The 26,766-nt window shown below is 41.7% G+C and overlaps 1 protein-coding gene across 1 annotated transcript in view; it reads left to right on the top strand.

Moving 5' to 3' along the window:
• The first annotated feature begins 6,529 nt into the window (after positions 1–6,529).
• The window catches only part of RAB20 (RAB20, member RAS oncogene family), a 28,422-nt gene continuing 8,185 nt past the window's right edge, over positions 6,530–26,766 (top strand). Inside the window, exon 1 of the mRNA XM_036384183.2 lies at positions 6,530–6,875. Coding sequence (XP_036240076.1) covers positions 6,704–6,875 — 172 coding nt within the window. The 5' untranslated portion in view covers positions 6,530–6,703. The remainder of the gene's footprint in view (positions 6,876–26,766) is intronic.

Genomic DNA, 26,766 nt, shown 5'->3' with positions numbered 1-26,766 from the left:
TTCTATTTCATTATCCATGAATAGCTGAGGCATCTGTCATCCAAGGGCCAGACATGGCCAGATGAAACAAGAGCCCATGAAGGGGTGCAATACTTTTAGGAGAAGCCATTGTGAAAAATTTCATTTCAGAGTGGTTAATTTACACTTTGAAGGTCACAGTGTTGTCTTTCTGTAAGGGGATAAAAAGAGGGTAGCTGTTTTATCCTGCCAAATGCAATCAATTTTTTTCAACTTTAACGTGCACCAGGAGGAGAAATCCCACTTCTCTCTACAACTGCCAGTATGGGTGGGGAGGAGCTCAAAGAGGAAGGAGAAAAGGAGATTGCAATGGCTTGTCCAGCCAAGAAGTGAAACGAAAGTACAGTAACAGGGCTAGAGGCAGGACTAAGTGTAACTCCTGACTGGATGTGTGTCACAGTTTAGGAATGATTCCCCGATTTAGTGTTCCCAATGAAACACTCCTAACCACATGCCCCACACTCACTCCCCTGTGTCCCCTCCCTTTCCCTGCAGGGAGATGGAGAGGAGAATTGGAGGCTCAAAAGGTGAAGATCATGGGTTCAGACAAGAACAATTACTGGAAACAGCAATGAAATAAAAATCTGAGGAGTAACAGCAGCAATATTAATAACAATGTGTCTAAGAGGTGAACAACTCACATGTGAGTGCTCACCACACAGAAACCCCTGACAGCACCCCACCACGTGGCCATGCTTTGAGAGCAGAAGGGACCCCTTTCCCTGCTCCCAGAAAATGATGTGAGGTGGTATAGAATTACCTCCAGGCCCTAGCCATGATCCCTTCTGGCTACTGCAAAAATTAACCCTGTCCTGTCTGGAACCAGGGCAATGGGATTTTGCCCTGAGGCAAATTTGTCTGTGATGCTCTTCAATGTCCTTTTCTTCATGACCAGAAACCATGATGGCATGCTTGGCACCATGTGAATTTATTCATAGGGAATAGCTATGGCTACGGCCTAGAGAAATGACTTCAGGTAATGACTTCAGGAGAAATGACTTCAAGATCCTTGATATGCATGCATTCCATTAGGAACGAGGTGGTCCAACTAAAACTGTTCTGTATATGTTGCTTTTTTAATAATTCATACAATGACAGAATTGAACTTGCAAATAAAAATTAAATTATTTCAACTGTCACAAATGTGTTGTGGAAATACCTTCACATTTAAAGGTCACAAGTTGCACTTTTTTAAACTCCTATATCATTTTTAGTCAATAGGAGCCACGCTTTCTGATTCTGCCAAATCTGCATTCACATTCCCATTGTGGGCCACTGCAGTCCATAGGATATCTCCTAGACACATGGGTCTGCTTATTATGGACGAGAATCTTAATGAGTTTATAAAAACTAAAGCAAATTCTGTCTTACTACTGGCTAACTTATTCCATCTCCTTCATGATGCCAGGAAGAGTGAAAATCTAATGCATTTTTTAAAGGCCATAATTCTGTAACTTCTTGTAAGCTTATGTGTACCTTTGTACACATCCACACACAGTGTCCTATTAAACTTCAGGAACATGATAGTAGGACATCCTTGGATTCTTGTGTGCTGGTGGAGTCAGACTAGACCTTAAAATGCTGCAGTTAAAAAAAAACCCAATCTATGCAAAACTCACGTTTAGTGCATTTACCAGAACTTCTTGCATTGTGATCACTTTGAATCACAATGCTTACTTTTTGATTGAATTTCCAGTCCTATATTTCTGTGTCATTTATTGAGTTTTCATTGGCATCTCTAGCACCTGTGCATCAGGGAAGAGTTTATTTTTGCTCACTCAGTGGCTGAGTATAGAGCTCAGGTTGCTTCATGGTTTCCATCTAAGACCTGATGTTCAAATCCCTGTAACACAAGAAAATTCTAATCATCCAGGTCAGGCTTTTTTGTGATAAGGATCTCTTGAACTGGTTGGTTTACAATCTCACTGTCAGAGTGGTGTGATTCAGACACCAACTCAGGCAGGAGTTATACAGTGAAATACTTTTCCAATCCTGGTGAAAGAAAACAGTCCTACAATTGAGGTGCTCCAAAACCTGCAAGGTTTGAAGATGAGGCAGAGCAAGAACACTTGCCAAGGGAAGGTAAAAGCCTGTGAGCAGCCAGCACTCCTTAGCTGAAGACCCAGGGGACTGAAGCTCAGTGTCTGCAACCATGGGCTGCCTCATCAGCCTCCTCTGTGCCGACCATAAAATCAGCAGAAAATTACAGTCACTGCTGAGCTGGTTTTTCATCAGCTTATCAAGCTCAATTGTCATAGGGAATAGTCAAGCCAAACCTAATGTCAGCCTATGAAAAATGCCAGGAAAAGGAGAAGAAAGGTGTAGAACTGCAACCCTAGAGAAGGGCAGACCAGCTTTTGATAAGCAGTACAGGCAATTTCCCTTGATTAGGGCAGTACAGGCATCTAGATAGTGCACTAACCTGTGGGGTGGAGAGGAAGAACCTAGTATATGTTAGGATAAATATGTAGGCAGAGCAGTGGCTGCATGAAGAATAGCTTTTACAGGCTACATGGCTACTCATCACGTTGCCACTGCTCTGTCTACATATTTCAGGCTTCCTTGCCTGAAAGAAAACACCTTGAGAGTGAGCTCTAGTTACAGCTGTCTGGAAGATGATGAAGGCAAATATTTCTGTTTCATGAGCATGCATACTCATTAAACAGAGTAAACTCATTGCTCATTAGAAGAAAGAAGTCATAAAGGAAGGCAATAAGCAGAAACAAAACCAGAAATTGCTGTGGTTCACCAAAGGGTACCTGTTTGTAACTTCTGCGGTGACCTCATGCTTCATGAAGAGGTACAACAAAGTACTGGTGTTCCAGCACGTATTAAGGACAAGGAATAGGCCTCCCTTATTGTCCTTCTCTTTGGTTTGTAAAGCCTTGTCTAGGATTCAGTAGGTAACTGAGGTAGAGATGGCTCTAAGTTATGGATTCTTCCATGTTTTAAAAGTAGGATGAGTTTGTACCACCTTTATCATTACAAACAGTCCCATTGAGGTCACCTGTGGTCCCTCCAGAAAGCACACATCAGGTCATGGAGATTCAACATCTCACAGAGATGGGACAGAGACACTGACAGAGGACAAAAAGGAGGCAGGTTGAGGTGCTGAACACCAAGTCCACAGCACACCTGTGACATGTTGGGGGCAGCAGTTAGCAGCTGACGTGACACATCCTTTCAACCACTTGCTCAATTTGTCTCCAAAATAAGATCAGCTCAGCAAAAAAACAACCTTGTTCTGTGAAAAACATTTCACCTCATGTGAACTTACAAAACATTGTTAGCCTGAAGACCAAATGAGGACCATAAGCAGGACAGTACATATATATATATGTAGAGGGAAGGCTGGCAAGAAAAAAATAAACAGGCTCTAATTTTCTCCTGCAATACTAAGCAGCTTTCATACTGCAGGAGACTAAAAAGGTTGAGTTACCCTGACGTCAGTACAGTCATTATTGGCTCAGGTTTTTGGCTTGTGTACAAGGCTAACATTCTTACTCTTGGGAAGGTCTTACTCTAGCACAGAAGTGGGTAAGAAACTTGAATGTGTTGTCCCTCTTTGTATCCTAATCCAAGTGTCTGAATTTCAGAACATCTGGAGACCAACCATGGTAGCACATTGTCACACTGGCAGGAAGGCTAATGAACAACCTCCTTGTAATTAAAGGTGTCCTCAGATGCTCTAAAATGAAAAACACCAGACAAAGTATGTAGTCCACATACTTGCACTACCTGGAGAGTAAATTATTTCATATTCCTTCCTATCAAGCAATTTGACATTCTTCATGCCCATACTGACTACCGTGGAGACGTCTTGCTACAGACGACTCAGTGATTTGGGGAAATTATCTTGCAACAGGCCAATACATCTGAGTGCTAGAGAGCAAATTACAGGCTCTTAATGTTTTCCCAAATATTTTCACATATGCTCTGTTATTATTTATATTGCATTACAGACTATCGTGAGCCATTTGACTTTAACCAGGGGTGACTTAAATTGCACGCTGTAGTTTGGAGTGCATTCATCCAAGGCGGCATCGGCAGCAATGACACAACACGCTGTGCTCTGCCCAGTGAGCGTGCTTTCCTGAGGTCAGTGGGAGCTCAGGCTGCTCAGGACTTCACAAACTTGACTCTTTAAGGGCTCACCTCAGGGGACCTTTGACATACCTTGACCCTGTTCAGATCACCACTGTCCTAAATTCTCCAAAGGGTCTGAAACAACACACAGCACCCTCCAATCCTGTTGCACCTGATTATTAGGGACAGATTGATGTGAAACAGAGATGGCCCTTTAAGTAAGCAGTGAACAGGAGGTGAATACTGGTGGGATAATGCACATCCCTTGCTGAGTGAGAGTTGTTAGTTGTGGCACCAGGTCCAAACCAGTACTGGACCAGATGAATTTGGTGCCTCGTTGAGCTAGGCTATGTTTAACATACAAAAGCGATACATTGCCATCAGTGACATTTGGCTGGTGACACTTTCAGGAGAGTCCCCTGTCTGTCTGACTGCTGCTAGCTGGAAATACACCCACTCAAATATGTGGGGATGTAGGTATGTGGTTCAAGAAACTGTGAAAAACATCGTGAAGGGAATGGACTTCTCTTTTTATAGAGCATGTTATTAACAGAGCCTGTTGCATCTAAAATCCCAGTTGCATTTTCACCCTATTATTCAGACTGTTTTCTGTCCTGAGTTTATTATTATTCAGACTGTTTTCTGTCCCTATTATTCAGACTGTTTTCTGTCCTAAGTTTTTGCTTACTTTTAGAAAATATTGATACTTGTTTTGAATCCCAGAAAGACCTACATTTCACTAGTACTGGAAAACAATTCAAATACAGCAGACTTTTACAGTAAAATTCAGAAATAATTGTTTTAAGGTGCTTTAACTGCTAGGATTTGGTAGCAGAAGCACTATTGTTTAAGCTTTTAAGTATTTTGTTATTCTGTGGACAGTTCATAAGGCAAGAGTACATAGATCCAGGAATCTTTTACAGGTGCAGATCCTTATGGTCTAAACTCTTTGATACAAGATTCTTCTTTTCTCTTTCTGAAATGGCATCTGCTACTTCAAAAAGGTGAAACATATTGCACATGGGAATTTGCAAGCAGTATCCATACAAAGAGAATTTTGTTAGTTTTGCACTTTCATAGCAAGCACCCAGAAAAAACCTACTTGCTTAGAGGTATGTCAGAGAAGCACTTTGATCCAATGAGTGTATTTTTCTCAAGTCGAGGTAGGAATCCAGGCAGAAAATGGGAATCTGAGGCAAAGGCTCTATATGCCACATAAAAACAGTGCCACACAATTACTCAAGTGCAACAATTCCCCCCTCTCCCTTAATTAGTATTGCACACAGCTCTGAATCACATCCCATATTAATATCTTGAAGTCACCTGAAAGACTTTTTTTTACCTAACCATTTAACATCCCCTCTCTTTGGGTATCTCCAGTACTTTAAAATCTGAAGCATATCTTATTCTGAACTGAAATTACATATTACTTGGTACAGCTGCAAGATTACAGATCTGGTCAGTAAAAGCAGAATAAGCAAAAGTAAGTAGGCAAGGCTTAAAAAACCCAGACTGTCACACAGTTAATCCTTTTTAGCAGGTAGGCAAAAATCAAAGCATCTCATAAATATGAAGCCTAGACTGGCTAAAGAAATTCTAGCAGTTTCAACACAAGACATGCAAGAGTGAGGATGCATGTTCACTTATTAAGAAAAGTGCTTCTATTTGACAATTTTTCTGTGGGGAGGGAGAGAAAATTAGTAAATGGTAGGTTCTCTTAGGAATACTGTAACAGTTGGTTCCTCCCCCCGGTTGGTCTACACGTTATCCCTTTATTTGACCCACATTTGTAGCAAGTTTATATTCTATTAATATTTTTTCCCAGATTTGTTTGGCATAAAGAGGACTGATGCAAAAATGATAGGCTAGATCTCTGGATCTCTGTAATGGAATTAATCTGAATTACAGCAGCTGGGCAACGGACTGTGAAATTGGGTAGACCTGCCCTCGGAAAACAATCCCTGACACCTCCCTCTCACCAGGGCAAAGGTATTTGCCTGGCAGCCGTCACAGCTCTGTGAGAGATCTTAATTTCGGAGCAACTTTCTGCCCCTCCATGTACACGCCAGGAGGGGAGCGGGATGAGCGGGCTTTGCCTTGTGCTCCGGGAGGGCTGCGGAGGTGGTGTCTGTGCCATCTCCAGCTGGAAGGACGCGAGCATCCCGGGACGCAGCGGCATTCCCTGAAGGCTCAGCGAGGCCGAGCTCGGCCCCAACACCCCCAACAGAACCGGGCAGCGGGCAGCCTGCCCCGGGGCAGGGCCAGGCACCCGGCTGCTCCGGGCAGGGCAGGGCAAGAGCGGAGGGGCCGCGGAGCTCCGGCCGCTTCCCCGCCCGCGTCCCCTCCCCCTGGCGGGGCGGGAGCGGGGCCGGGCCGGGCCGGGCCGGGGGAGGAGCAGCAGCTGGAGCCGGGGCCGGATCGCGGCGGCTCCAGCGGAGCCCCCGAAGTTTTCGCTGCCGGCGGAGGCGGCTCCGGGCCCTCGTCCCGCCGCTTCCGGAGCCCCGCCGGGCGGAGCGGGCCGGGCCGGGCCGGGCCGGGCAAGGCAAGGGGGCGGGAGCGGCCGCCGGCAGGGAACCGAGCCGAGCCGAACCGAGCCGCGATGAAGAAGCCGGACGGGAAGGTGGTGCTGCTGGGGGACATGAACGTGGGCAAGACCTCCCTGCTGCACCGCTACATGGAGCGGCGCTTCCAGGAGACGGTCAGCACCGTCGGCGGCGCCTTCTACCTGAAGCAGTGGGGGCCGTACAACATCTCCATCTGGGACACCGCAGGTGAGGCACCCCGGCACGGGAGCGGCACGGAGGGCATGGGGGTCCGGCACGGCGCTCCCCGAAACCCGCGGGGTGTTTGCTGGCGGGGTGCCCCTCTCCTCCGGCCCCGGGGAGAGCGGCACTGCCCTGCGGCACCCTCCGTGCCTTGGGATGCGTAGGGCTTCCTTTTCCCTAGTTTTGGCTCGGCCCTGGTGTGCGAGCTGCGGGGTGGGTGTCCTCGCTCGGGACAGCTTTGCTTTCCGAGAGCGGGGGCAGGAGATGGAGACGTGATCCCCGCGGTGCCCCGGAGGCGGCGGCCGGCGCCGGGAGCCCTGCCCCGCTGCTTATCGCCTTGTTTCGGCTCTGCGGTGAAGTCAGCCGCCTGAATCATAGGCTTTGGCGGTAGGACAGAGTCTGAAAAGCGGCACGATTTTGACGGGCCATAAGGGGCCTTACAACTGCTCATCTCTGGTATTTTTGGAATAGCTTTGCCAAATGTGGACGTACAGAGAAGATTGCGGTGCTTGGTTGCTTTCTTTTACCCGAGTAGATGGCTACTGACTACAAGTTCAGTCAGGAATTAGAGAGGTTGCAGCTTCTCCCTTCCCTTTCTTACTGAGTTCATCCCTTCTCGTTCTGTACTGTTGAGTTGATATCAGCTGGTGTCAGACTTCCAAACGCGTGCTGCCTGCCAGCCCTTCAGACGTGGCGTTCCCCTTCCCCGCAGCTGCAAGAAATTGGTGCACAAAGAGCGTGGGCTGCCGGCAGCTTCTGTCTGGGATAGCAGCAAGGCGCTGTCTGTCCCACTGCTGTGCCTCAGCATCTCTGGGATGCAGGACTGAGCGTGGGCTGTGGTTTGGAGGCCTGGGCTGGAGGAGATGGGAGAGAGAAGTGGTTTGTGGTCTTAATCATATGAATGTCTTGCTCTTGATTATTACGTCAGGAAGCTCTCCTCTGTCATGTAAAGGACCAGAGTGTCCTGCAAAATTAAGTCAATGGACGCTCTTGCCTTTAAATTGTTCTTTGCAAATATAATCTTGTTCCATTGTTTTTGTAGTTGATTTCATGTTTAGCTGGAGTTTTTAAAACTATTTAGTGGCCACAGAAGAATGCAGGTTATATGTTCTTGTTAAACTTGAGGAGCTGCAGCATCATGCAATATTCCAGTTTCCTCTTGATGAAATTTCGGAGGGAAGTTCATTTGCTGTGTCACTTCATGTCACAATCTAGTCCAAAATAGCTTTTCCTGTGTCAGGAATTGAGAAGGAGGAAGGGGAGACATGAAACTGCCCAAAAGTTATACAGAAACACTTCTGGGAAGTGTGGGGAGGAGGTGTTTAAGAGCTTTTTCTTGCATTTGGTTATCTGTTACTATCATGAAAGCTCTCTACCAGTAGCTCTGTTTTAAATATACTATCTATGTAATTTGCAGTATTTTTTTTTATCTACTTCAATTTTGCAGTTTATGTGTTGTACTATGGGAAGTCTCTTGTGGGCAGTTGCTGCTTGTTTCTAGTAGGCCAGACCCCAGTGGGTGATTAGCAGTGGGCTTTATTTCAGTGTTTCAGCAGAAAAACCATCTGTCTTGGTGACATTGTTCCTTGGTAATTTTCATTACACTCTTCTATTGTTTTTTAATCATACATAATAAAATAAGTCCAAGGCTTGTCTGCTGGTTTTAGAGCCCTTTTTGTCAGTCATTTATTCTTATTGTGGTATTTCATTCAGTGTTAATTGAGGAGCCAGGTTCCAGTTGTGTGTGGAATCTGGAAAGCTCCAGAGGGGTATCTCCATGTGCCAGATGAAGCAGCCAGGTGATATCTGTCTCAGGACAGTGCAAGTGTTCAGAGCTCAGCAATCCCCTTCCCAGTGGCCACAATTCCCTCTGCACCCTGGAGCAGGGCCACTGCCAATGCACAGCTCTGCAATAGAGGTTCCTGCTGCTCAGCAGCACTTCTGGAGCAGAGTTGCTGAAGCTCTATTTGCAGAGCAACAGTTGAAAAGTGTTCCTGTATTGTACCAGGGTGGCATAACACATCTTCCTCATTCTTCTCTGTTGCTGGAGTTAGCACTGGGCCTGGCTGTCCCCTCTCTCTAGTGCTTCAGGGGCACGCAAGGGCTCTTGCACCATCTCCCTGTTAATTTGTGCTCCTGCAGAATGGTGGAAGTTACCAAAACTTGGGCTAGACTGTTGAGTCCTGTGGGTTTTTGTTTGTTAACAGCTCTCATTACTCTTGGAATTCAGAGAAGCTCACAGGGCACATATGTGCTTTCTGCTGTCCTGGTGAAGAAGTAAGAGACCTTGTTAACACTGTAACTCTGGTGTTAAGTCACAGGGGGATTCAAAAGCTTGTGTTATTTATTTGTTTATTTTATTTTGTGTGGATCTTATGCTTTTGCTGGCCTCAGTGTATCTGGAGACCTTGGTTTGCACCTCTTATCTCTCTGTAGTCTCACTGTCTTATCTCTACCAGGTGGGTACCAAGTAAGCTTGGAATGTGTAGAAAAGACGAGTTTAAAATTTAGCTTTTTTGTCTGTTTATTAACCTGATGTTGCTAACTCCTGAATTCTTGGGAAGCAGTTATAGGGTTATCAAATACTGATACATTGTTTTCTTTAATTATGCATGTGTAGATATATAGAGAAATCCAGCAACAAACAATCATCCAGGAGAGTTGAAATTCTTTAGCAAAGCAATGACAAGAATGTGGATCAAAGTTTGCACCCATCCCACCTACCTGAATACTGCGTGCCAGCTCAGGATGTCTGTCTTAATACCTCAACAGCACTTTATACAGTGTATGATGTAGAAATATGGAAGATTTGGCCTAGAAAACTTAGGTATGCATGGTAGTAGCTACTGTACTAGTTCAATGCATAATTAAACTGGAATATATCTTCTTTTTAATTTTTCTCCATTCATATTATATTTAGTATGTGAATGTATGTTTATTTTTGTTGCTGCTTATGAACATTATTTTTGGGACTGATCTCCACAGAAGTCCCCTATGTTTTACTTGCAGTTCAGACTGTATGGTTATTTGTTTTTCTGGTATGGGGTGGGCATTTGGCTGTAACAATGCAAACTTCAATACACTGAGGCTTCATTCTTTTAATACAAAGTGGTGTTTGTGCACACTTAGACTTCAGTGATCGATGAGAATACCTGCAGTGGTGGTGATGGATCACCACAAAAGTTAAGTATGCATGGATACTAGCACAAGTGTAATTGCTGATTTTCTGAGGTATTTAAAATGTGTGTCATTTTCACTAATCACTCTGTTGATTTTGCATTACTTCCTGCTCTGAATTTAGAAAAATCTCATTTTCCTAGAAAGAACTAAATTTGCTTACCACAGTGCTTAAAATGTGCATTTCTGTGTTGTCTTTAATGAAATCAGTGTGCACACCTGACCTGTTCTACCAAGTTAGATTTGAAGTGTAAATCAGTTATTCTAGGGAGGAGTCTTAGCTGTAAATTCACACCACTCCTTATCTTGGAAAAATCAGCTGCTTAGTCTAGTCTAAATCTTTCATGTTCTTATCCACAAGCCCTGTAGAATGGGTGTGCAGGAGTTGTCAGACTTGATTGTTTTTTTATGTAAATTCTCATTGAAAATAGTTCAACATCTCCCGTTTTCCAATTTGATGATTATGAGAGAAGTTATTTGGAAGTTGCATTCAAGTCAAGGAAACAAATAAGCCCCAGATGGGGAATACTTGGGAGAAGTATCGTATGCTTGCCATGTTCCAAACCTCTCCTTTTCCTAGCCATCTGCTTTTGGCTGTTTCTCCATTGTGAGAGGCTTGGATAGAGAGTCTTGTGTCTGACCTAGCATGGCTGCTGTTGTATTTGTGGTTGGTGCATAGAATTATTTACTTCTTATATTCTGGTGCAACAAATTATATTTGTTGTTTTCCCTTTGGATCAGTTAATTCAAAGGAACTAAAAAAAAAAGAGCATAAACTATACAAAAAGAAGTAACTGTACACTTTTAGCATATTTTAAAGAGCTTGCTTGCTGGATAGAGGCCTAGTCTTTAAAACATTTAAGTACATGCTTTGTACTAGTTTTTTGAAGTAATATTTTTCTGCAACAAGGAAAGTAAGCAGTAAGAAGACCTTCCTCCTCACACAAAAGGATTGAGGGTTGGACACTCAGGATGTCAAAACTATATATATATATTTCTGTGTGTGTATATACATGTATATGTGTATATATAAATATATTTTCTAGGCAGTGCTGACAGCAGCTGTGGAGTAATCCAAAACTTCCTGCTGGGTGCTGATGGCATGTAGCTCAGAGCTAGCATATAATCTTTTATCTGGCAGCACAAAACCTCCTGAAGTTTTGAGGGTCTTGGTCCTTTTCCACCATGGTATAATACTGGAATAATAATAATAATGTGTGGTGGCTGTAGCTAATGATATTGTAGGAGTGTTTTGGTTGTTCAGGCATGTTTGCTGATGCCTTGGTATTTCAAAAGGTAAAATTTTTCTGTATGTTAGATTTCAGTCTCTTTAAGTTGACATTTGTTCATCTGACAGAGAAGTGGTTTCTTAATCCCAGCAGCAAGGTTTCTTAATTATTAGTGGCCATGTCCCCTGTGTTGCTGGCATAGTATTAGAGCAGTCAACTGGTAAATGAATGACCAGTATTTCAGAAAGTTCACATCAGGATCCTCTAATTCTATTTTAAGAGTCAGAGTTTTGAACTTGCTAGCAGATATTCATGTAGCATTATAATGGGGAAACATAAAGGTTAACTTTAAAGAAAGCAAACTTTCCTTCTTTTCCTTCTTCTCATCTTGAACTATCTGTCAACAAGGACTGACTTGATTTTTTTTTTTATTCTGTAAATACTCGGGTCATATTTTTACATCTTCCAACCATTTATTTTTACCTGCATATATACATATATATATATATATATATATTTAACTTGTCAGAGCTAGTATATTGAGGGACAAAGGAGATCAACATAGCCTAGAAAAGGCTCTTCTGTGCCTTGGGTCAGCTGCAGTGTATCTGCCTAATGAGTGCTTACATCTCTTGTGACTGTTTGCTGATGTCTGATGTTAATCAGTGCTGGTGAGCACGTGTGAATTGCTCACAGCTTCAGATCTCTGATGCTGGGGTTTCACAGGCTGCAGTGCCGGCAGCTGCCCGGGCTCAGCTTTCTCGGGCAAGGTGTCAATGTTTAGCTGGTGAAATGTGTTACATTCCCCCGGTAAAAAAGACGATGTTCCCCCCTTGCTTAGTTAGGCTTTGAGGGGTTTGTGGGTTTTATTTTGTTCTTTTTTTTTTCACAATTTATCTGTGTTGATGAACACTTCCTTGTGCTCTCATGCACACTGAGTCAAAGGGTATCTTGGAAAGGGACCCATCAAGCCCAAGTCCAGTTCCCTGCTCCTTGCAGGTTTACCAAAAACGAAACCATGAAACCGTGTGAGCAAGAGGGAGCTCCTTGAACTCTGGCAGGCTTGGGGCTGCTGGGCGCCTGTTCACGCCCTCTCAGTGAAGAAGCTTTTCCTGATGTCCGATCTGAACTTCCTCTGATTCAGCTGCACTTTCCATTTCTTGGTAAAGGCTGTGAATCAGCTTCGTTCTAAGGCAAACCTGAGATGGGGTGTGGCTTGGTCATCAGAGTGCGAGATCAGCCCAGGAAGCTGGAACCAAACATTGCCCTGTGTGGTGAACAATATGCAAATTGTCAGTAGGTAGGGCACAGACGTGGTCCTCCATCATATTGAAACAGAACAAAGAGGAGGATTTAGGGGACACATTTCCTTACACTGATAGCAGCTTCTCTGTACGGTATTATTCTGGTTTTGACTTTAGGAAGTAGAGGATTCCAGCCGGGAATAAGAGGCTGCAGGTGAGATGGTTGGGTGGGTTTGTTGAAGCCAGAGAGGGCTCTGATGTGTGTGCCTTTCTGCACCTGATGGAATTCTGGCAGTGGCTGGGGTTGGCTGTTGCTGAATGTGTAGTGAGGTATCTTTAGTTCAGGAGGTTTCTTGTTGGAAGGACATAGGGGATTTCACCTCAAAAAGTGTCCTGGGCATCAGGGACCATCAGTGAGGAAGGCTGCTGAGTGTGTACCTGCACTCAACAGGTGAGAACTAAACACCATAGAGGTTGGAAATCATGAAGAATAAAATCCCTTAAGTTTGTTGCTGGTGAGTCATGGCTTGGGGTCCAGTTACCAGCAAGAGTCTTTGATTTTTAAATTTTTAAATGAATTTTTAAAACATTTTTATTTGCCTTCTGCCCTTGGGAAAATTATTTTGCAGAATATTATGTTGGCCACAATTAGTTGTTCATGATGGTTGTATGTAAAACAATGATGGCTGAGGACCAGTGCCTCATGCACACATGGTGTGGCTTCCTTGAGATTACTGTGCATGGTTATAAGCTATATATTTTCATATCATGCAAAGGAAACCATAAGAGTGGAAGCTCAAAGGGACAGAAATTCCTGAAGAGAGTTCACTGTCAGTGAGTTCTGTATCTAAACCCTCTGAAGCAGATTCAGAGGAAGGAATAAAAGTTTAAGCTTTAGACCATCCCTGGAAACATGGTTTTGTTGTTGTGAAACAGTGCACTGGATTACTTTTTTTTTTTTGCCAAGAATGTTTCCTGAAAAGAGCAGAATAACTTGGGAGGTGATTAAAAATATGAAGAAATAATGAACTGCCTGGGAAATGTCCTGGAAAAAAGTTCTATTTTCTGTGTCCAGCAATTTAAAATACAGTGATACACAAGTAAAGTCAAAGGTAACAAATTCACTGCAGCTGAAAGTGCTTTTGTATGCAAATTAAATAAAAATACATAAATACCTTGTCATAGGGAATAGTGAAAAATACATCTCAAAAGAAACAGAAGACAAAAGTAACACAATTTATTCAGCTGTAGCTAACTGAATTTATTGAAAGCAGGATTTTATTTCTAATGTGTAATTTTAGTACTGTCTTGCAGAGGCAAGTTAATGGGGAGGTTATGGCACCTTGTGAGTACTTGGTGCAGGCTAAGGTAAATGTTGTGTGTGAACCTCTGTGCCACCTTCTGTGTTCCAGCCTCCACGTTAAATCCCCACTTTGCATGTGGTATTTAATAATAGTGTGCAAAGTGACTGAGCTGTTCTAACCTAAGTGGGAAAGCACTCAACAGTTTGAGTAGGACTCTCCCTGAACAGTCTCAGTGACCTGAGATGTGTGCTTGGCTAAAGCTGACCAGGATCATGCCAAGGCATTGTGGCTCTACAAACATGAGCAACTTTCAAGAGGACTTGGGTTTGTTCAAGTTCTTGGCTTGACTAAATATGCCATCTTTTAAAGTCACAGATTCTAGGCTGGAGCAGTATGGAGAATCTCCCTGATGAAGAAGAGTTTGTGCCCCTGGCATTGCATTTTTCTTCCCTGGTTACTGAAGGAAGAGGTGTTATTTTGCAGATAACTGTCAAAATTGACTCAACAGGTGAAAGATTAGTTTAAATACTGTCTGCTTTATGCCAATACTGAAAATGTATGAGGGAGGGAGACATGAACAAGAGGAATGGTTAGTAAAACAATGTAAATGTAGTGGCAAATTTGCTCACAAAAATTGCAGATATATGGAAATTCATCTTCCTGATGGATCAGGATCTGGTAGGAGAGATTGCAAAAAATAAGGGTGTCCAAGAACTGGATTATTGGCTTCAGTTAAACTGGTGCCCTAGAGGGTATATGCAGAGGCATAGGTGTTCTGGGCCTGAAAACAAGTTACTAATGCCCTGTTGCATTCTTCAGTTTGACCTTGTGAAATGTATGGCTGAGCTGTCTAAGAAACAACAGCTCTTTCAGTTTGAGCATGAGGAGAAAAACACAGGGATGGTATGGGAAATGTTTTTCCCAGTAGCTCTCTGAGTAAATAGTGTGGCAGCAGAATGTTTCACAAACTGCAATGTAGAGATGAATGTATGCAAAATAACACACATTGATCCAATTGTGGTGATGTGGTGGTTTTTTTTTTTGTTGTTTTTTTTTTTTTTTTTTTTTTTAACTGGGATGCAGTCACATTCTGTAATGGAAAACAAATAGGAATTTAAAATTATTATTGTATGTCCAGGTGCTTGAACTTAGGCAGTCAGGGTTGTGGTGTCTTTCTGCTGACTATGCAATTAACTGTTGCTCTCAGCTGGAAGGAAGGGGACAGTGGATACTTAAAATACAAGTGTGGGGCTGGTAACTGGCTGCTAGTTATTGTACAATTACTACCTTGAGTGATCATGTATGGTGAGTACATTTCTGGCTTCACCTCAGTACATGCACATTATGGTGATACAAATATCAAAACCAGGGAAACTCCTAAGCAGCCTCACAGTGCCTTGGCTGAGTTTCTCCTGATACTCTATGGGCTAGTTTGAGTCCCTTTACTTCACACTGCAATCCCATTTATATCTACATGAATTGTTTGCTTCACTGCAATTGCTGTCTCGTGTTGAAGCCACTGGCCATGTGAGCTTCCAAGGGGCTGTGTTTTACTGCCTGAACTGAAGGTACACTTAGTAATCCCTCATCTGAGTCACATTTTGCTATTGCAAAATATCCAAACAAATAGCCTTTGTTTGGGTCTCCATCTAGAAAAATGCTGAGTCTGTGATGGATACATTTGGAGCCATTAAAAATTATGGAATAGAAAGAATATTTTCTCTTCCAAGTCTGAATCATTTTCTTTCTTTCAGGGAAACACTGGGTACAACATCCAGGGGGTTGATCAAAAGGCATCAAAGCTGTGATAAATTCCTTTTCCTGTGTTTGATTAACTGTAATTTCATATTCAGTACCTGAAGATATGCCTAGGAAGTGAGATTTCAGGTTGGTGATTAAACTTAACTTATGCAAGTGTGCTGCAGAGAGCAGAGGTGGTCAAAGGAAGTGAGTGGGTTTTTGCTCTTAATTTGAATTCTTTACATAAGTAATTTGCTATCCTACATCACAGGAGTCAGGATAGCTTCCTTTAGGGCAACCGACTCTATAAACATACAAGATTTCCACACCTACCTGGGTGTGGAAAGAAGCAAATCTAGAAGAGTGCTTATTAACATGGTGTTTAAAGGGAGATATCAGACGTGTTTCTGAATTTTCTAGTATATCTTTCCATCTCTTAGGAAGCAGATGAGAATGGAAATTTGCTTTGCAAGGGCTGTCAAGAAGCCATTCATGGAGGATCCCTGCTGAGAGCCTAAAGACCTGTGTGAGCATTTGATGTAGATACTTCTCCCTGTTCCCTCAGCTTTCTTTTTGATACAGTTACATATTTTCTATACTGTTACATAATTTAATATTCCTAACTACTTCTGTACTTCAGGAGATTCTTGCAAAATACGGAGAAAAGGTGTTGTCCAGCCATCCAACCACTTTTAAATACTTAGTTAAAAAATAATGGTCTTCAGTGCAGCTGAAATAAAAGGAAATTTTTCTATTTACATTCTGCAGCTGATGACTACTTATGAGGTTGTAGTCATATAAAATATTCTACCATAAATATTTAAATATGTGAGATTTTGCTGTGAAAGGCCTCAAAAATTCAGTTTCTGTTCTTCATCATGGGATCTGTGATCTGGGCATATAAATCTGTACATCTGTTGTTCTTTTTTTAATTGTTGAAGGTAGAAATAAGGATCTTGTTAATATTCTAGAAGGTTTTTTGTTTATATTTCACCTATCACTTGCTCTCAAAATTTTTGTTCATTCAGAAAAGGGAGAAATTACCAGAATCTGTAATGGCTTATAGGTACAAAAATAAATGAAAGAAAAAGCTGTGTGTAGTTGAATCAGCATCTTCCAAGCCTCATAAAAGGGATCATCAAATCTTGTGGTTTGCTGCAAGTGAGACTTGGGTGTTTTAAACAAAACAAAAGATCCCCACTGGTATAATAAGTGAATTTATTTTGAATTTTGTTTCCCTTCCTGATACAGACTGTTGCTTTTTAAAAAACTGAATCTCCAATTTTGTGAAACTAAAAATGTCTCAAACTGCTCAGCTCCTCCAACCTCTATCAGTATGATTGCTTCTTATTTTCATGAGACTGTGAGACTGTCTAGGACATGAGCTTTCCCTCCTGCAGCAGATAGCTGTATGTATGACATTTGTATTGTTTCCCTTATCTCCCTTCCTGTTCTTGTGTTTTGTGCCCTTTCCATGTTGTCCTGTTTGACTTCTTTTTTCGCTTCAAGTCTTGGAACCACAGTGGAAGTGGAATAGCTGTCTTCTCTTTGAGTGGCAGAACACTTTGTGACCTAGAGATTCTGTCCTAATTATGGAAGAGGATGCAGTGCAAGCAAATCAGTGAGCAGTTCCCTTTCTGTAAGCAGCTTCCCCTCTGGCAGGAGGGTTGCATGGGCAGACACTGGACAGTGGTAACATTGCTCTTGGGAGCTTATTTTGTTTAGAAAGTTCAGAACTGAATGGTTTATGATTTTTAGCACTACTCTCTTTGTACCAGGTTGGAGAGCAATAATGAGATGAGCTTATATACCATGCCTCTTGTCTGATTACAGTTTCTTTAATTCTCACATTAATGCTCCTAAACTGTGGATATTACATATGCTCTTAAGTGTGTAGGCAGAGAAACTGGAAGGAGAAGTAAAAGGGAGAAGTAGTGCTGGAAATGTAAAGGCCATTTGTTTATCTTAGTTAGCATAAGCTCTGAAAACACAAGTCACACATCGTGTGCTAAAATTATCCTAATGTTTTGAACGAGTTTTGAATACATTCCCACAAAACCCAGGTAGCAGCACTGTCTGGCACAGTCTCCCACTTCTGATCCTTGCTGAAGGCAGCCCACTGGATAACCAGAACTGCCTCCTGCTTTTGACAAATAGCAACTATTTAGAAGTACCCAGTGAAGAAGATTTCAACTGAATAGAAACTGATGGTAGCTGGTCAGTAATAAAAGCAGTTATAATTTTCTTCAAGGTTAATTATGCATGAATTCATTGCTTGTGTTCTTAGTTGAGAACCTGCCTATAAATCATTGAAAATGTAGGAACAAATAATAATGAGTGAGGCTAATTTTATGTCCCATGTTATTAATATAAGTTTCTCTTAAAAAAAAATAAAACATTATACTTTTAAATTCAGTTTGCAAGATACACACTTTGCTAAATGTGTATAAATAAAGGCCAACTACCTAGCTGTCCTTTATTTATACACATTTAGCAAAGTTTTAATATTTTTCAAATTGTTGGTGAAGGGTGGTTGGAAGTTAAACTCAGCATTACAAATCAGGAGCTAGTATATATTTATCTACTGTGCCTCAGTTCCATTTCACCAAAAAATGATTTAACCTTAAATAAGAGACACTTGCCAAGTAACTGCAGGGCTGCAGGGGCAGACCAGCTGTGGGCATCTGATACCCAGAGCTTCCTGAAGCATTTCAGACAACTGTGGTTTTTGTTATGTGTGCAAGAATCATTCCTCACTTTGGAAACATGTGACACAGAAGGTCACTTCTTACAAAACAGCCTGCCAGCTCTCAAGTGTGTTTTGGTGTAACCTGGACTCTGTTTCTTGGAATGTGAATGTGATTTGAAGATACCTTTCATTCCCCCTCCTCACCTAGTAGTGATCACTGATGAAAACCAGCATTTAGCTGCTCTCTTGCACTAACTTCAGTTTTGTAAAAGCTAGGCCAATAGAAGAGCTTCTAGTTCTCTTCTTTCTGTCCTCTACTCCTAATCAACCTGGAAACATACTAGTAGGATAAAAGATTTATGGAAATAGTGCTTGAGAGGCTGCCTACATGAGCCTAGTAATTAATTTTCTCTTCAAAAGGAAGCATGGCCAATATACTTGAGTCCCTCTCTACACTGCAGTGCCCCATGCATGTACTGAACCAAACTGTCCTGCAGCTGTGGAAGAAAAGAATGGTCTCTGGTTGTGTGGTAGGGAAGGTGCATTCCCACTAAAGGCTAAAAGACTCTTGCTTCTGGTGGCCTGATGCTGTGGTAGAAATGGCCTGGAGATCTCTGAACCTGTCTAAATACTGAATTTCTTGCAGGCTCTTGAAAGCCTCTGGCTGATGTCCTGGGATGACCCTGACGTAGAGCACTGAGGGGTAGGGCTGGGTTCTGTTGGCCTGTCTTTGTAGTGCTTTTGAAATATTAATGGAAGGAATTATCATGAAAGTGAGGCTGATGGAAACTAGGCACTGCCATAGCTAATGCTCTTGTAAATGAATCTAGAATGGTTTGGGTTGGAGAAGGTCTTAAAAATCATCTAGTTCCAAACCCTCTGTCATGGGCAGGGATACCACCCACTTGATCAGCTTACTCAGGCCCCCCTCCAACCTGTTCTTGAAGGTTGGAGCACCTACAGCCTCTCTGGGCAGCAAGCTCTGAAGCTCTCCTGTGGGTCTGTGGAAGAAAGCTAACTTACTGTGTTACCATGGGTCACTCCCATTGGGTGGATGTGCACAAAAGAGTTTACAGCTGCTTCTTGATGGTTTGGCTTCCTATACATGAGAAAAAGGGAAATGACTGACAGCAGGAGGCAGAAATACATATAATGTGTTTGGGATTAAAGCAATAATATGGAAAAAGAAGAATGTTTCTAAAAGAGTAGACTATTTAATTTTATGTATGGTTGGATACAAAATTTAATCCAAAGAGGGTCTGCAAAGAGTAACAATAAACTCTTTTGTAGTCTCTAAAATGTCAATTCCCTTAATTGAGATATTTATTAAGTTAATGGTGTTTCCTCACTCAAAAAATGGTGTATTGTACTGATTGTCTTGGTATGTATGTAGTTAACTCTTCTACAAAAAATCCTTTGGGGAGTTTTCCTTTTAAAAAAAGAGGTTGTAATGAGCTAAGGCTATAGCAAAGTATCTAATGAGGAAGTTAAAAAACCTAACTCAGCTTAAAACAGGAATAAAGAATGAAGAAAAACAGGAAGAATTTCTTGTCTGTGAGGTAGTGAGCAGACACTGACTTAACAATTCTCTGCTGAGAGCTGGCAGGAATGCTGATGAGTGGTAGAATTTCAGAGTGCTCATTGAGATACATTTAGTAGGACAATCTTAACTAAGCTTCAAGCACCCTCTTGCTTACTCTGCCCCATGGGCATGGGGGAGAGAACTGTGGGAGTAAAAGTGAGAAAAGTTGTGGGTTAAGACAAGGACAGTTTAGTCGGTAAAGCAAAAGTTGCATGCACCAGCAAAGCAAAACAAGGAATCCATTCTCACTTCTCATTGGTAGGCAGTTTTCAGCCATCTCCGGGAAGCTGGGCCCCATCATGTGTAATGTTGACTTGGGAATACAAGCACCATCACTCTGAACATCCCCCACTTCCTACTCCTTTCCCCCAGCTTTATCTGCTAAGCATGACACCATGTGGTGTGGGATATCCCTCTGGTTAGCTGGGCCCAGCATTCCTGGCTGCTCTTGTGCACCCCCAGCCCCCTCACTGGTTGGGTGAATGTCACAGAATCAAATAGGTTGGACAAGATCTCTGAGATCAAGTCCAGCCTTTGAACATCGCCATGTCAGTTACACCATGACACTCAGTGCCATGTCAAATCTTTCCTAAAACACCTCCAGGGACAGCCCATTCAAATGGCTAATCACCCTTTCTGTGAAGAGATTATTCCTTTATGTCCAACCTAAATCTCCCCTGGTGCAGCTTAAGTCTACGTCCTCTTGTCCTGTTGCTGGTTACCCAGGAGAAGAGGCTGACCCCCACCTGGCTGCACCCTCCTTTCAGGTGATTGTAGAGGGCAATAAGGTCCCTGCTGAGCCTTCTGTTCTGCAGGCTCAACAACCCCAGCTCCCTCAGCCTCTCCTCATGGGACATGCACTGTTGACCACCTCTCCCAGGTCCTTTTCTGCTGGGCTGCTTTCCAGCCATTCTGTCCCCAGCCTGTCCTGCTCCCTGGGGTTGTTGTTGCCAGGTGCAGGACCTGGCCCTTGGTCTTGTTGAACCTCATGCCACTGGTCTTGCCCCATTGATCCAGCATGCGCAGGTCCCTCTGCCAAACCTTCCACCCTCCAGCAGATCAACCCAACTTGGTGTTGTCTATGAACTTGCTGGAGGTAGATTTGGGTTCTCCTCATCCAGATAATCCAAAAAGATAATTAACAGGACTGGGTCGTGTTCCCCCCACCCCAATCCCTGGGGGATACCATTAGTGGCCAGGTGGCTGCAGCACTGTTCAGCACCATGTCCTGGGCCCAGCCAAAAGCTGGTTCTTAACTCAGCAAAGACTGCTCCTTTCCAAGATGTAGGCTGCCGGCTTTTCCAGAGTATGCCGTGGGAGGTGGTGTCAAAGGCTTTGTTGAAGTCCAGGTAGGCTACATTGTCTTTCAGCATACAGGGATGGCCTGCTTGTGTGTCTTCAAGATTTCTTTTTTAAGGTATGTATTGGTTAAAGTATGTATTATCTGTTAATTAAAGTTAAAATATGTATTGAAGTTTATGAGAAACAGGATTTTTTCTAATACTGTGCTGCTCAGCAATAGCTAAAGTGTGTTGTCTATGCAGTCTCCCAAATCAGCAGCACAAATCCCAAAGCACACCCTCATACTGGGTACTGTGAAGAAAATTGACTGCCCCAGCCAAACCAGCACACCAGGCTAATCTGCCAGTTCCATATTGAGCAATATAAAACAATAAGTGTGGAGTGACCTCCTGGCCCTGCAGTGCCAGTCAGGCTGTGCTAAAGTACACCTGGCCACGCATTCCTGCCTCAGCTAAGGACCTGCTGCTCAGTTTGAAGAGCAAGCTTTGGGAGGGGGTGTGGGCTTTGAAGGTCTCCTTTGAGTGACTCTGAAGTTAAGGACCTGGCAACATCCCCTGCTTGGAAATTGTGTAGGGAAGTGGGCTTATCTGCAGTGCCTTTACCCTGTGGAAAGGAATTGTAAATTAAGCGACAAAGTTTTCAGGTACCTCAAAGAAAAACCAGCTGCTTTTAGAACTCTCCCTGTGGAAAATGATTTGTTTTCTGTAGAAGGTACTTTTCTTTGAGGAAATGAATTGGTGTTTCAGCAGGTGTTGAAGCTGAAAAGCTTCTCCCAGAGGCCAGAAGTGAGTGTCTTGGCTAGGTCAGGTTGTTGTGCAGCCCTGTCCTGTCACTGGCCTCTTTGTTACTCACTGCTGAACGGGATTTCACCGTCAAGCTCTGCTGCTGCAGTTAAGTGTTCAGTGATATTGCTTCCTGCAGAGCTCTTCCAAAGTAAATCCAAGGTTTCTTTTTTCCCCTCCCCTTATGATTTCCTTCCAATCATATTTTCCTTAAGGAAAGCTGCCAAATGACCACTTCTTTCTAAGCAGCAGTTTCAACTTTTCTTTTAGACACATAGTTTCAGAAGAATTTTACATCAATGCTTTTTTACTTACTTAAATTTCTAGTTTCATTATTGCATTCCTGTTCTCATTTCAGTAGAGGCATATAGGAACTTCATGGATTTAACTCAATTAGCTTAATTTACTACCCTGATACATTTTCAGTAGGCATGGTGTTGATGCTAGATTTCAGCTGGAGTTCTGGTGGAGCATTTGTAGATAGGATGGTAGTGTCCCATCAGTCTGTTTGGCCCTTATTTCTTTTGCCAGATATCAGTGTTTAGATAAAACATTTCCCTTCACAGCTGTGAGATTTCAGAGAGAAACAGTTAAAAACTGGTGTCATTTTTTCAGTTTGTGTTGAAGATGCACCTTGTGGTACACTTGCCTGTCTGGCAGGCCTAGGATTAGTTCTGTTCATCTTTTACAAGGCACTACCCTTCCAGGCAGCTGAAAATACATGAAGTGCTTGAATCTTCTGGGGTTATCTCCTTTTTCAAGAAATGAACACAGTTCATGAAGAGAACTAAATAAAATAAATGGTTTGAAAAAAGTGAATCCAGCTAGCTAAATGTAAAAGTTATTCAGGATTGTAGAGCCATCAGTGGAATCTTTAGCTACAAATAGGGGTTTTTTTTTAATGTGGGTTTAACCAAAGTTTTTGTTGGCAAAAACATGCTATCTAGTGTGGTTAGGAGGTTTTCTCTGTGTCTCTGTGTAATGCTTTGTATTGCTAGACATAATATGGTGAAGTTTAAAACTTTGGATAGGAAGCATATTTGTGTTTTTATGAAATGTGATAGCTTTGGATGGAAAGCATACTGTTTCTATGGGAACGTCTGTTTTGAAATTAAAATTCTTGTGAGTTCAGAAGCTCAGTCTTAATTTCATTATTAGAATTGTAAGTTCTGATTTATTCTTGGCAACAAGAAAAATAATTTTGCATTTATGTAGTAGAACAGATTCCAGGTATTCTTTTGTTTCAGAAAAGCTGAAACTAGTGGGCTAAATCTTGCGGATAATAGGAATCTTCTCTTTCTTCTCCTTTATACAGGCATTGTGCAGCTGAAGGCATTGCTGATGATAGAAACCCTAAATATGCCTTTAGTCCAAAGGCACTGAGTTTATAAGTCTCTTTATAAAAAAGACGATTGTAGCAAGAAATATACAGACTAAACAAACATATAAGGCTGCAAATGAAGAGAGACTGATGTTATGGGGTGCTGGCAGCAGGTTAAGCTAGATTCATTAGGCAACAGTGTGTTTTACTAGGTCATTGAGTTGGGAGTAGATGGCAAACCAAGCTCTTGAGACCTTGTGCTGTCCCAGAACCTATGAGCTGTTCTGGAAAGTACAACAAGTAGGGAGAGATAAAAGCCATCAAGAATTTAGGTAACATTGTGACTTCAGTGATATTCTTTTTACATTCTTGGTAATAAAATAATATGGAAAGATGGGAGAAAGGAGCTAGGGGTAGGATTTTTAGTTCAGAGAAATATGCCAGAGGCAAAGACTCTGAGTGAAAAAAAGACTCATTTCTCTGGCCTAACAAGAAGGAGGTTAAGTCATAGGGGATTACCTTTTATGAGAACTGTGGAGTTTTTCTGGGGTTTGGGGAATGTGGTGTTTTTTAGTTTGGTGTTTGAAGGAGGGGTGTTTGTTTTTTGAACAGATTACTTTGTAAAGCTGAAAGTCTATGAAAACTCAGAATCTGAAAGCTGAACTCCAGCAAGCTAATTGGTGGGATGCTAACTTTCCTTTCTTTAGATACTTTATAGAATTCAAATTTCTCCTAAGTCACAAGACAAGGACTGAGTGAAATTCTATCATCTTTATTATGCAGGAGGTAACATTTGAATGAGGATTACACTTGGTCTCTGATCATGCTCTGGAAATGTTTTTTTCCTTTATGATTTTTTTCTTCTTTCCTCTTTTATTCTCACCCATGTAAACTTGGTCTCCTTCTTTCACTGAGTGTGTCTGACAGGTCTATCATTGGGAACCAGAAATGCAAGCCTTCACTACCAGTTATGGAATGAAAATGGACAAACTACTCTTCAGGCCTGGATTAAAAATGGTTCTGGGAATATTGAAACTAATTAATGATCAAATAATACTGACAAGATGACTGAGGGATGTTTATTATATTTGAGCTGTGGGTGCGAAGGCTTCATCTGTGGTAATCAGCTTTCTTGGATACCTCTGGGACTCAGAATGCTCTGCAGGAAGAAACTGATGGGCACCTGTGTAAGCTGCTGGGCATCTGCTTTTAGTTTAGCTGCCTTTAGAAAATTAAGCTTTTACCTAAAAGCAGATTTCTCCATAAACTATCACACTGTTAACTGTCAAAAAGACCAGGAAATTTTTACCCATGTTTCAGTTGTTGGTTCTTTGGAGGTGTGCTGTGAATTAAAGCTACATGGCCTTTGGGGCTTTTCTTCCACACATCAGAAAAAAGTGGTAACTAGCCTTTTATTTTGGAGCTGCTGCCAGAACATGCCTACATTGATAATCTTCTTGGAGAATATGAAATAAAACTAATCTGCAGCAAAAAATTCCCAGTACTTTCTGTTTTGTGATTCTTATTAAACAAGGGTTTGTGTGTGCCTTTTTGTGAAGAAAAGCACATTGCAACAACCCTTATTCTTCAGATAATGTTCAGATGATCCTGTAGATCATTAACCACATCTTGCAGAGTTTGACATGTGATGTGCAGCACACCACGCTGGCATTCTTGCATAACTTCTCAGTGTGTTGTTTGTCCTAACAATAAAAGGCCTATTTAAGTGAACTTCTTTGGAAGAATTGTTTTATATGAATTGTGCCAAAGTATCACTTTTGGAATGTTAATTGAATTGATGGTCTAATAAAAATTAAAGAGTCAGTTAAAACTGCTTGACCTATTGTATACTTCAAGTTTGAAAAGGGAAAGATTTCCTTAGAAAGGTCAAGGGCATAAAGGGGATTTTTCTCCCAACAAATCAGGGCTTTCTTGAGTGAATTTGGCCTATAAAAACAGGAAACACAGCCAAAATAGAATTATGAGCACTTTTTCCTGGTGAGAACCATAAAGAGGAGCACATTAATGGTAGTTTGTGCTATTGTTTATTTCAGCCAGTTAAGATGAGATGGGATCCTGCCACCACATACAAATCTTAAGGACAGGTGTCAAAATGGTGGGGCCAGACTTTTCAGTAGTGCCCATTGAAGGGAAAAGGGACAGAAGGCACAAATCAAACCACAGGAAGTGTAATCTAAATATTAGGAAAATCTTCTGTACTTTGAGTGTGATAAAACCCTGGAACAGGCTGTCCAGGGAGGTTTTGTATCCTTATCTGGAAATGTTCAAAACCTGGAATTATCTTGTGCAACCTGTTCTAGGCAAGCCTGCTTCAGCAGGGAGGTTGGACTTGATGATTTCCAGAGGTCTCTTCCAACCCCAACCATCCTGGGATTTGTGTAACTTTCCTTTTGTAAATGCTCTAAACAAACAATAAGCTTGAATCTGTAAAGAAATATAGGCAGCATTAATTTTAGCAAAGTTATTAATCCTTTTTAAAGGAAGACTTGTCTTTCAAGAAAGTAGGTGAATTTTAGTGCAGAATCTTCTACGTCTTTGGTATTTGTTGGTCCTTGCTGAAACATGTCCTTCAAATCTTATTTATGGCATATTAGTTAGCTTTAGTTTAATTGTTATACTTTAAGGGGAGAGGAAAGAAGTAGGCGAAAATAAATCTGCATATAGCTTTTTTCATTAATGATATTGCTATTCTTATGTATAAAGTATAGCAGAATTTCCATTTCCAGTAAGTAATCACCCCATTTTTCATTATTTCAGATGGCTTCTAGTGATGCTTTTTGTTTATAATTATTCTGAATTAATTCCTTTCCCAGACACACTGATTGTAGTGATTTTTTTTTTTATTTGTGTAGCAACACAATTTGTGCTTTTGGTACTCTTAGATAAAGCAGAGGAAGAGTGAGCTGCATTTCTTAATGCACACTGTAGGTGCTGGTGTAGACCTTCTAGGGGGTAGTTTGCCTTCTCTTGGCAGAATCTTAATAGCTAATTTAGATGCCCAAAAGGATGTTGGCTTTATTATGTAAAGGAATGGAAATAAAGGATGAGTTTTATTTTTCGCTTGCATATTGTATTAGAGAGAGAATCCCTAGTAAAAGGCCTTGATGCTTAGTAATGCTATTAATTTCATCCAGCTTTTCCTGAAACCTCTTGTAGATTTTCCTCTTATTCCATGGAGAATATATTAATATCTGTTAAGTATTCCTGCATAAATTTGCTTCCAAAGAGAAAGAGTCATGCTCTTTTAAAAAATGTGTTTAAGAATTAACCCTTTCTCAAAGGCCCTTCATTTAGTTATCTCTGTGTATTTTCCCTAGATTTTTATTTCTATCATAATTTGGATTCCCTAGTAACAGAGTTTACATATATTTTTGGATGTGCTTTATCCCAGACACTGTGGAATCACTGGTGGTAGTTTAGTACTCTTCTAAAAAAATCTCTTTTAATATTTTTATTTATGTAAAAGGTAGAGTTTAATCTTTCAGGATAAAAGTTATGCTGTGGAA

The sequence above is a fragment of the Molothrus ater genome, chromosome 2 (assembly GCF_012460135.2).
Source record: "Molothrus ater isolate BHLD 08-10-18 breed brown headed cowbird chromosome 2, BPBGC_Mater_1.1, whole genome shotgun sequence".
Lineage (NCBI taxonomy): Eukaryota > Metazoa > Chordata > Aves > Passeriformes > Icteridae > Molothrus > Molothrus ater.
The sequence above is the reverse complement of the archived record's forward strand: the minus strand, read 5'-3'. Positions and strand labels throughout refer to the sequence as shown.